The 11,990-nt window shown below is 46.9% G+C and overlaps 1 protein-coding gene across 1 annotated transcript; it reads left to right on the top strand.

The window, feature by feature from the left end:
* Positions 1 to 569: 569 nt before the first annotated feature.
* On the top strand, positions 570 to 4,528 carry LOC137890126 (uncharacterized). Its single transcript, XM_068734241.1, has 6 exons — positions 570 to 590; positions 781 to 961; positions 2,561 to 2,700; positions 2,956 to 3,052; positions 3,146 to 3,270; positions 4,088 to 4,528. Exons 1-6 carry the CDS (start codon positions 570 to 572, stop codon positions 4,262 to 4,264), a joined length of 741 nt encoding a protein of 246 aa, XP_068590342.1. The 3' UTR covers positions 4,265 to 4,528.
* The last annotated feature ends 7,462 nt before the right edge of the window (positions 4,529 to 11,990 follow it).

Below are 11,990 nucleotides of genomic sequence, written 5' to 3'. Positions count from 1 at the left end.
ATAACATTTTCTGTTAACTCTGGCATCCAAATTAATTTGTCTTTCCAAACTTTACGCACGGGTGACTGTCTTGCGGATTTTACGCAGGGGGGCGTTCCATCATGATAAAGTGCAGAGAAGACATTTCTTTGAGCATGTTGGTACTTTATGAGCATTCCCCGGCTTTGAATTGTTAAATGACTGACTGTTAATCTGATGTCGATGGCGCGTCCGCGTGCGTAAAGTTGTACATTTTCGAGTTTATCTCCAAGCGCTGCACTGACAGATACAATAATGAGGTATTTGCTGTGATGTACATGTGCGTGCGCAGTATGCCGGCTGGATTGTCAAAGCACTAACCTTTAAATAACGTCAAATATGTGTTTTAATTGTGTTGTGACTTTATGTTCAAGGAACACTGACATTAATCTGAGCTCTGATTTCATCTGATTTCATCTTCATCATCATCAGCTTTCTTTAAATTCAAATACAGAGTGTTATTTTGGCTCTTCGTCCCGTTTAGAGGCTGTTTCATTCCCCAAAACTTCAGTCTATTTTACTCACTGTGCTCCGCTGCCTCTGCACTAAGCATGAACCCGGTGGAGGAGACGGTGCTGCCTGCTGTGATGAGCGCTCTGGATTTTTGGATTCACATTGCACGGCCATAGCTTTGCTGCTTGCATTGAGCAGAACGTTACCATCTGCCGCTTTGTCCCGTTCATCCCTCTGATGGCCTCGATAAACAGATTTAGACAACGCGGGCCTGTCAGTGAATGTTTATTTTCATGTGAAAGGGATTAGTCCTACTCTGTATGTGTTGAAGGTGCTGGTCTGTCTGCTCAATGGATTAATCTAGTGTGTGTCGTGTGTGAAGGGTTCAAAGTGGCAGTGATCTCCAGGGACAGCAGCCGTCTGGAGAGGCTCCAGGCATTCGTCTCTCCCAGCACAAAGGATAAACTCACTGCTGTAGTGGGGAATGTGGGTAAGTTGAGTTACGCATCCTTCCATTCACCTAAAGCTCCTCTGTGGATGGAGAGGTGTGCTCCTCTGCATCTATTTGAAGCTCTCTTCTCAAGCTAACAGAGACAGACACCATCTATTGATAAGATTACACCAATTCAAATGTTATGGAGCCGATTATACAAATAGATAAAGATGATTTTATGATACATTAGAGCCTAACCAGTATTATAACAAGCCTAAGAGTCTTGCGTCATGCTAGCGGCTCTACGAAACTGTACTTTTCAAACACTGTCATGAAATGTTCCTTTAGTTTTGCAAGTTTGATGTTCACAGTCTTGGTTGAGCGTGTTAGCACGCTAACATTTGCTAATTGGCGGTAAACACAAAGTGCAGCTGAGGCTGATGGGAAAAGTTCTCAGTTTTGCAGGTATAAACCAAAGCACTCATTTTGACCCAATTGTGGTGCAATTCATCCCGAGGGGGAACATGAATGCATGCATCTAACTTCATGTCAATGCAGCAAATAGTGTTTTCTATATTTCAAATATTTCAATCTGAGCCAAAAGTGTAAACATGCTGGAGACAACACTAGAGACAAAGTCATTCACTGGAAGGACTCGTTGTCTAGGAACCTTTCGTGTCAGCTAAAAATGTCAAAGACTGGGTCGGGACCCACAGGTGGGTCACAAGAGATCTTATTAGGGTCGCCAAATAAATTAGCAGAATTTTATTCTGTAGTCTTTTATTTAACATTTCTATTTGCAGTACACCTTTACACAAGGGAGCCTAACGTGTTCGTATTGTTCTGGTAGAGCTGATGAGAGCTGGTCAAATGTGTCTAAATGGTAAGGAAAGGGTGCTTCAATGCTTCCTTTCTTATTTCCTTTAGCATACATTGGACCATCTGCAGACGGGGAATCGTTGCCTTCAGGGCTTTCTCCCAGAAAGGGTTCATTTAAACCCAAACCATGGTATTTTCCTAAACCTAACAAAGGTTTGTTGCATAAAGCTAAGGAGATTTCTGGCAAACTTCTACCATGTGCAGACCACCAAAGGGGGATTATGGCGTCCTACGGTTTCTTGCGACGGCAACATTTAAAGCAACGCCCCATTCGTCCGTCAATAACATCCGCCGTTGCTCTTTAATTGTTCACTATGGATACATTGAAAACATCTTTGCGATTCAATTTTGGACAGGAATCCTTACTTTAATTGTACATTTGTAGTCGTAGTGGGTCTCTTTGTAGTTGTTCCGAGTCTCTTTGTGGTCATGTTGTGTCTCTTTGTAGTCGTTCTGCGTGTCTTTGTGGTCATGTTGTGTCTCTTTGTAGTCGTTCTGCGTCTCTTTGTGGTCATGTTGTGTGTCTTTGTAGTCGTTCTGTGTCTCTGTAGTCGTTCTGCGTCTCTTTGTGGTCATTCTGCGTCTCTTTGTGGTCATGTTGTGTCTCTTTGTAGTCGTTCTGTGTCTCTTTGTGGTCATGTTGTGTCTCTTTGTAGTCGTTCTGCGTCTCTTTGTGGTCATGTTGTGTCTCTTTGTAGTTGTTCCGAGTCTCTTTGTAGTCATTCATCGGTGAACCGGAAGCCTTTCCTCTCCTGAAGTCGTCTCTTACCGTTCCAGGGTCCGAGGAGGGAGCAGAGCAGGCGAAGCAGGCCCTGCTGAAGGCGGTGGGGAAGGTGACAGACATCGTCTCCTCTCTGGGCTTCAGCTGGTGGCAGGGAGGACCCCCACACACTCAGTCTCTCAAGGACCTAGACTGGGTGAGCACACACACATCAACAAGACTTTGGCTAGACCAATACATGCCAGTGGTTTTGATTAAACATAGAATATCCTTTGCATTCAGGTAAGTATGCGCTGCATTGCTTTTTCTAGCTACACTGGTGGCAGTAATGGTAGTTGTGGTAAGCATGTCCGGATCCTCCTGTTCCATCACGTCTTAATGTTGCTGCTCTGTTACTAGAATGAAATTCTGACTCTTGTCCGTCATGTTTCATCTCCCACCGACTCTCCAGGTAATTGAGACATTACTTTTCAGCACATTTGTGTCATGGAAGGCCTTCTTCCCCTTGGTGAGGGACGACTCCAACTGTACCTACTCCTTCATCACAGGTGACTCCTTCAGCCGTTTGTTTCTACCATATATGCATATATCCTTTACTTTTAGCCACTCTTCCCAGCTGTGTTGTGTGTCCTCTGCCACAGGAGGAGCAGGTGAGAAGTTGCTGATGCCTGGCACCGGCTTCCTGACCGTAGGAGCTGCCAGCACCCTGGCCTTCTGCCAGGTTCTACGAGAAGAGTATCCCGAGGTGCCTTGCAAACTCAACCAGGTGAGCCTTCGGTGGGATTACAAAGCAAGAGCTCGGTAAACAAAAGCACCGCAGTGAAAGGTTCTCACCTAGACTCGGTGTCTTGGCCTCAGACCTGTTCATTTAGGTCTCTGCAGCTCCACATGAGATCATGACCGTCCTCACAGAGCTGACTCACTGTCACTCAACTACATGGAGTTCAGCGGCAATTCTACGGCTGACTGTATAGTTCTGACGTAACAATAGGCAGAAAATCAAATATCACAACATATATATCCAGATACCTCGATATCGCAACAATATTTCTACGGCATACATTTCAGCTCCATGAAGTACTCGTCGTGGTTTCTTCTTTCAGAAACCAAAAGGGAGAAATATCCTATTTTAAATGTTTTGGTTTCAGGCCACCTAGTTTTGCATTAATTTGACGAAATAACAGAAAAAGAGCATTTCTTCCCTTGAATGATAAAACTATTAATAATATACATTTTAAAATGCAATAAAGGGATGACTAAATGTGATCTCAGTTTAATACATTATTGTAAAGTTCTGGAAAACGTTCGATGGGTTTGACGTTTGTCGGGTTATGGTTAGTGCTTAGAAAACAACCCTAAAACGAGACACCACAGAACTTCATTACCCACCATGTCTATCCCCCTCTCTTCGTCCCCCTCTCTTCGTCCCCCTCCCTTCATCCCTGTCCCTTCATCCCCCTCCCTTCGTCCCCCTCCCTTTATCCCCGTCTCTTCATCCCCCTCTTCGTCCCCCTCCCTTCATCCCTGTCTCTTCATCCCCCTCTCTTCATCTCGTCTCTTCCTGTGTTGATCGGTACTGGCAGGTGAAGATCAACACCGGCGTGGCCACTCCGGAGCGCATGGCACCTGGTTACCTGAGCCACCTGGACCTGGGTGAAACTGTTGCCACCCTCGTGGAAAGACGAAACACCTCCCACTCCGTCTTCACCGTCAACTGCCCCGCGGACTTAAAAGCCGTCCTTCTGGAGAGGAACCTTTAGACTCGGGAACCCTCGCTCCAGCCCAACCTCGTCGTCGCGTCCACACGTCTTCTGCTCTCGCTCATCTCTCCAGGAACACCTACAGCGTCTTTGGTTCATTTGTTTTCTTCTCCCACAACATCTGAACCCATCCATGTCGTTTCAGCTAATACTGTATATTCATCTGCCCGTTCTCCCATTGATAGCAACTGTTTTCTCTGCATGTGTCGTTGTGTGAAATGTCTGTAAAACTAAATAAAAGCAGATGATTTGTATTACTCACCACGTCATTGTTTCTTGCTGCTGTACAAATACGATCACAGTTCTGTTCTGTCTTCTACGTCGTTGAAAGACGTAATGCCTCCATCTCTCTATGGATCTGCTTGGTATAAAACTAGACCCCTTAAAGGAATACTTCAACATAATTATCATTTGTATATCAGTTACTCGCCTCGTGTTTCCTTGAATTCTTAAAGGAAACTTTCTCTCATGCCTCCACGGTGAACTGAGAATCAGAAAACCAGTCATATGCCCACATGCAGCTTTGCTAAAACCTTTCTATTTTAAACACTGAACAGTGTCACTCTTGCACAGTTATGCTACTCGTTAGTACCTTTAATGTGAAAAAGGCCAAACCGTTGGAAAGATGGCAGGTGAAGACTGAAGCACAGGGAGGAGGGATTTTGAGTTCCCCACTGGCATGACGATAACATTTATGTCGTAGATGATCTGATTGTATGCATCTACAAACCTGGAACTAAAGGCACCCTGGTGAGCTATGGAGTGTGCACGCACAAGAGGTCACACGTGTACACCGAGCGGCGATGCAGAGAAATGTACTGTAGTCAATGTGGAAGTGCCAAAACCAGCCGGTCCCTCAAAATATGAATTTCAATAGATCTCCATGTTAAAATGCACAACTTTACAGCAGAAATAAACGTGTTTGACAGCCTGGTTTTGGTCTCTATAGCTAATTTCTCAGTTCATGACAACTGTATGGGGGTTTATTTTTATATAACACCAGTTTATTATCATGGCACCCACCTGTCACTCTCCGTCAGACGATCCACTTCTGTGTCGTCACAGATGGCGACGGCTGGAGACATCCACAGCTCTTCACAAACCTACGAGTGACGTCACTGCGTCCGTATTTCAGTCACTGATCAACAGCTGGTTGACGTCCCTAAAACATCAGTAAAAATCCAGGAAGAAGAAGATCGATAGCTACCAAACATACAGTATATGTACTTTGTTTACAAAGGAAATGGTATTCAACGTTGTGAACCTACAGGAAGCACTGACTGTAAGTGTAACTGTGAAAACCAGATAACTCCACAGGGTACATTCAACATCTGGACATAAAGGCTAAAGAGCAACGGAGGCTACGCAACGTTTACACGCCGTGACCTCAGGCGGCGCTGATGGGAGCTTTTATGTTAAGGACTCATTTGAGTCTTGAGATGTCGCAGACTTGAAAACATGTGCATTCTTTGAGGAGCGGACATTTTAGGAAAACAGACATTTGCAATCTTCTGTGTCAGGGACATTGAGACGGAAATAAAAAAAAAAAAGTTCAAATCCTGCAGAAACAGTCACCTCATCTCTTTTTAGACAAGTCCAGCCCTCTGTTGAAGCATACGGACTCCTTACATGCCTAAGTATGCTTGAAAATAACGAGTTCATACGTCGTCTTTCCACGTAGTTGCGTGAAATATTGTAAAAGAGAGAAATGCTGGATTCTGTTAGACGTTCGTCTGACGCCTCACAGAATAGTGAGTCATCGGCATGGCACGATGAAAGACATGTCAGCCTCTTTGTAGAGCTTTGATAAGGTCAAGGTTTAAGTTTAAATATGCATTGTGCCACATTATTGCTCCGGTGTGTCCATCGTGGTATTTGGCTGGACGTTAAAAACCAGGTTGACCGTGTTATTGTCCCCATAGAGACAGAGCACGATGGGTTGATCTCTGGGACACATTTACCGTACGTCCCCCTAGCGTGACTCTCTGCCCCGTTCACAGGCAGCACCACTGACCCCCTATAGGCCCCTTTATCTGCCGCCTGTTATTTGGGCCAGCATGTGCCTTAGATAAACCAAAGGCCACAGCGGACCACAGCGGACCGCAGCATCAGTGGGGGCATTGTTGTCTTGTATACCGTCCCGCTTAATGCATGCATTCTTCCACAACAGTTATGTAAATTTGTCATGCCAGTAAAAATGCCTGTACTGAATATCTGGCCCCTATAGGGGGGGGGGGGGGGGGGTGACTGGGATCAGACAAGAAGTCAGAGGAGTGGAAGCGAGAGTAGTAGTAGTATGGGGGGGGGGTTGAACTTGTTGGCTGAAAGCTCAATTAGGCCAAATTATAATGAAACTGCGGGGGAGAACCCATCGGGCCCCACTCTCCCTTCCTCTCCCTCACCCCCTCGTTCTAACTCCCGCTCTCCCCTCCCTGAAACGGTCAAACACACCCAAACAAACGGCCATGTTTGCCCTCGGACGATGACTCATCTCATTCTAATAGGAAAAGAAAACTGGCTTTTGTTGAAGAGGGGACGAGGGGCCGCGCTCTTTCTGAACCAGAGTCAGTAGAGCGAAGGTTCGGTCGGAAAGGAAATGAATGGACTGAAAGAAATGAGAGAAACGTTGGCTTTGAAGTGGGAACAAGAAAAAACGCAGTATTAGTCAAAAGAATATTGTGGAATATGGATTTTTCTTCGTATGTGGGTCGGTCTGTCGGACCACCACTTTGATCCAGACTGAATCTCTGACCATCGGCGGTCCTTCTCTCCTAGTGCCACCGGGAGGTTTGCTTTAGTACAGACGTCAACGGTGCCCAGAGGATTCCTCACTATGGCTGCTGTCTTCTCCTGTAGCGCCACCAGCAGGTCAAAACTTTCACCCATCCAGTGACGTAACCTCCGGTTCTGAAGAGTGAAGCTGATGCCGAAGTGTCTTAAAGCTGCATTCTCTCTAGTGTCCACCAGGGGGCGACTCCTCTGGTTGTATAGAAGTCTAGTCTAAAATGACTCTACTTCTCTCTTGATTTATTCCCTCAGTAAACATTGTAAACATGAGTTTATGGTCTCAATCTCTAGTTTACAGTCTTCTTCAATACAGCATGATGTTCATTTAGTACATTATGCTCCATTTAGAGTCAAACAGACCAGAAAACAGGGGATGATTTAGGGGCGGGGCTACACGCTGATTGACAGGTCTCTCCAGAGACGTATACGCCGTCTCTACGTCTAGTCCTGATATGGTCACTTGTATTCACTGGTTGCAAAAAGCCAAGATGGCGACGGCCAAAACGTCAAACTCAAGACTTCAAAACAACAATCCACAAACCAATGGGTGACGTCACAATGACTACGTCCACTTCTTATATCTATAAATATACCGTAGCATCTACATGATGGGTTACAAACAGTCCCCTGGGTGTCTTCACTGTTAGCTCTAAGATGGGTTCAGCCCAGCCATTCATGCTGTTGATTACTGTCAGAACACAGAGATGGTGGCAACCGGGGAGGAGGGTGTCAAATCGCTCCTCTGCTTTTGATTAAACAACTGTGAGTGGCTGAGACCAAAGGAAATAAGAAACGTTGAGCCAGATGGAAAAAACAGTCTGTGATCTTGGCAAGACGGCGCTCTTGCCAAGATCGAGAGAGAGAGAGAGAGAGAGAGAGAGAGAGAGAGAGAGAGAGACAGACAGAGAGAGACAGAGAGAGAGAGAGAGAGAGAGAGAGAGACAGACAGAGAGACAGAGAGAGACAGAGAGAGACAGAGAGAGAGACAGAGAGAGAGACAGAGAGAGACAGAGAGATAGACAGAGAGAGACAGAGAGAGAGAGAGACAGAGAGACAGACAGAGAGAAAGAGACAGAGAGAGAGACAGTGAGAGAGAGACAGAGAGAGAGAGACAGAGAGAGAGACGGAGAGAGACAGAGAGAGAGAGACAGAGAGAGAGACAGAGAGAGAGAGAGACAGAGAGAGAGAGAGAGAGAAAGACAGAAAGAGAGAGAGAGAGACAGAGAGAGAGAGAGAGACAGAGAGAGAGAGACAGAGAGAGAGAGAGAGAGAGACACAGAGAGACAGAGAGAGAGAGAGACAGAGAGAGAGACAGAGAGAGAGAGAGAGACAGAGAAAGAGAGACAGACAGAGAGAGAGACAGAGAGAGAGAGAGACAGAGAGACAGAGAGAGAGACAGAGAGACAGAGAGAGACAGAAAGACCTCACCAAAGCTGCGGTGCAGATTTCAGTTTCTGGAGGGGAAAAAACGGAGCACCACAAGACACAGCCAGACAGGCTGACTGACAGACGGTTTATCTAGACTCTGTGTGTGTGTGTGTGTGTGTGTGTGTGTGTGTGTGTGTGTGTGTGTGTGTGTGTGTGTGTGTGTGTGTGTGTGTGTGTGTGTGTGTGTGGTCCCTAGTGAGAGATCATCTTTCCCTGACCTGGAGAGTCTGGTCACAGAGAGGTGATCGGTCCATGAATGTGTGTGTGTGTGTGTGTGTGTGTGTGTGTGTGTGTGTGTGTGTGTGTGTGTGTGTGTGTGTGTGTGTGTGTGTTAACAGCTGCTCGTGGCTCTGGAGATGACCGATATGGACTCACACGCTCCGGAGCTTTGCGTCGTCTCGGCGGCCGGCTTTGAGGTCGGGGAAGCACCGAGTTGGAACTCATCAAGGCACGCTATCTCCAGACACAGACGTCACACGGAGACGTTTAATGCACTAACTGGTTCAGAATGTGGTCTTGTAAAGTGGTTTAGGAGCCAAAATGTGACAACACGGTGAGAGAACATTTTACCACACCTGCCATGTCTGGAGCACTTGTGCATTTCACCATGATTCACAGGATTACAGACAAATGCTGCTTCATTTTCCACATTAAGAGACCCAACGCCCAACCAATGCTGCGTATAAACATTTAAAACCACGTGACGTACATCCAAAGTAGTCACGCAATAAGCTTCCTGTTGAACTGGTCTTCACAACTGGAACAAAGTTGTAGACAACCCTCGACGACGACGATCCAAAAACAAAGAAACGATTGATCGACATCTAAAGCAAATATCTCCAAAACTGGGCAACTCCCACCAAAACAATCTAGACTGATAAATAGCCTGACAGGTTAAGTGGAAAAAAATATGCACTTTAGATTTGGGGTTGAACTGTCCCTTTAAGCAAGCGGCGGCGACCCCGCCGACCTGGAGACGGACCCAAGGAACTGTGAAACTGCAGTTCAGTCGGCATGAGCTGCGACAAGGTAAGTGAAGTGGAAGGAGACAGAAAGGAACACTCATGAAGAGGAGGAGGAGACCGTGGCTTCTGGTGGTGCTCTGACGGATTCAGAGTGGCATGTTGTTGTTTCCTTCAAGCTCTCAGGCTTCTGCTGCTATTCAGCCATGTGCCCATCGCTGCCTCCTGCAGCCTCCTGCAGCAGCCTCCTGCAGCCTCCTGCAGCAGCCTCCTGCAGCCTCCTGCATCACGGCCACAGACACCCTCACAACTGACAGTGATGTCACATCAGCTCCAGTTAGCTTTGAAGTGTTCTTTTCTTTCTTTGAAACATGTTAGAAAAGAATCTTTGTCTCTGCTGTTCTACGTTCTACATCGATTCCAACGATATTGGAACACACAGTACTTGCTGTGGACATGACTGATTCCATGTCTCAACCACAGATGTCCTTCCTCAGGTCAAAGGGAAGAAGTGAGCGCTTAACAGGCAATGAGTCATCTGATGGGAGACATCTGTCCACTCCTCCGATGTTACCGTCTTCCTGTGAGTGAGAGATGGATGTGTCTGTCTCTGACTGGACCAGGGACATCTCTACTTCAATGATTCAACTTTAAGGACACTGTTTACACTCTATTGACTTTATGGACATGCTCAGGATTTTATTTGCAGATTCATCATATAAGATACGAGACAACAAGCAAATATTTCAGAATATTTCTACTTATTAGGGAACTACAAAATGAATGGCTGCAATCACATGATCACATGACTCAGCCATCCATACGACTGCTGACCATGGCTTCAACTCTACCCATATTGCCTTTATTGCAAAATAAGAAAGCATATTAATAATTTAATATAACTTCAACCAGGATTAACAAATCAAAGACGAGGCAGACGTACAATACATATTCAATATGAGGTAGACAACCGATTCAAAATTAAATAATACTCCATGCTACACTATGCAGGATGAAACTGTAAATATGCACAAACAGATCATCTTATACCTCAAGTAGTGAACATCAATGGAGTTTGTAAACTGGTGTTTCCTTACTCTGAATTTGTCCAGCATCGACCTCGTCTCAGAGACGGCTGAGCTGCTCCTGGTGAGCCTCCCTGTGCTCCTCCTGTTGCTCCTGGTGAGCCTCCCTGTGCTCCTCCTGGTGAGCCTCCCTGTGCTCCTCCTGGTGAGCCTCCCTGTGCTCCTCCTGGTGAGCCTCCCTGTGCTCCTCCTGGTGAGCCTCCCTGTGCTCCTCCTGGTGAGCCTCCCTGTGCTCCTCCTGGTGAGCCTCCCTGTGCTCCTCCTGGTGAGCCTCCCTGTGCTCCTCCTGGTGAGCCTCCCTGTGCTCCTCCTGTTGCTCCTGGTGAGCCTCCCTGTGCTCCTCCTGTTGCTCCTGGTGAGCCTCCCTGTGCTCCTCCTGTTGCTCCTGGTGAGCCTCCCTGTGCTCCTCCTGTTGCTCCTGGTGAGCCTCCCTGTGCTCCTCCTGTTGCTCCTGGTGAGCCTCCCTGTGCTCCTCCTGTTGCTCCTGGTGAGCCTCCCTGTGCTCCTCCTGTTGCTCCTGGTGAGCCTCCCTGTGCTCCTCCTGTTGCTCCTGGTGAGCCTCCCTGTGCTCCTCCTGTTGCTCCTGGTGAGCCTCCCTGTGCTCCTCCTGTTGCTCCTGGTGAGCCTCCCTGTGCTCCTCCTGCTGCTCCTGGTGAGCCTCCCTGTGCTCCTGCTGCTCCTGGTGAGCCTCCCTGTGCTCCTCCAGCCGCTCCTGGTGAGCCTCCCTGTGCTCCTCCAGCTGCTCCTGGTGAGCCTCCCTGTGCTCCTGCTGCTCCTGGTGAGCCTCCCTGTGCTGCTGCTGCTCCTGGTGAGCCTCCCTGTGCTCCTGGTGAGCCTCCCTGTGCTCCTCCCGCTGCTCCTGGTGAGCCTCCCTGTGCTCCTGCTGCTGCTGCTCCAGCGTTTTATGGACGACAGACACACAAAAACACATCACAATTATAATTATTCAAATATAAAAATCATGTCATTTGACTTTTGCAGTCTTTTTCAGGTCCAGCTGTCTTCACCTTGATGTCCATTGACTGCTGCTCCCTCACCAGCTTGCGTCTTCAGGTCATCTGAAGTTCTGGACATGAGGCAATCCTGTTCTCTGGAAGCACATCTCAAACTGAAAGACGTTGAAATGTCTACAACGAAGCTGGAGAGGCCCCGGAATTTAAAATGTGTTGTATGCTTTCAATATTCAACATTTAATAACATATCCTACCTCAGAGCATGTCGACTCAGCTGGTCTGCAAAACAATCCAACGAAACCTGTTTCTTAAGTTAGCTGCTAACCTGAAGACAAAGTGATATTTGAACATGAATACATCTTAATATTTCTAACGTTGGCTAAATTAATAACCACCTGTGCTGCAGCGGAACAGCTTTGTGCAAATATCTTTCATTTGTTCACAGACACAGATCAACACATCTCAATATATTTACAGTACTACATATTGTTCAGTCAGATGTCGAGTCATA

Source organism: Cebidichthys violaceus, unplaced genomic scaffold, assembly GCF_023349555.1.
Source record: "Cebidichthys violaceus isolate CVI_PGR_0920_01 unplaced genomic scaffold, fCebVio1.0.p SCAF_610, whole genome shotgun sequence".
NCBI lineage: Eukaryota > Metazoa > Chordata > Actinopteri > Perciformes > Stichaeidae > Cebidichthys > Cebidichthys violaceus.
This window is presented reverse-complemented; position numbering and strand designations above follow the sequence as displayed.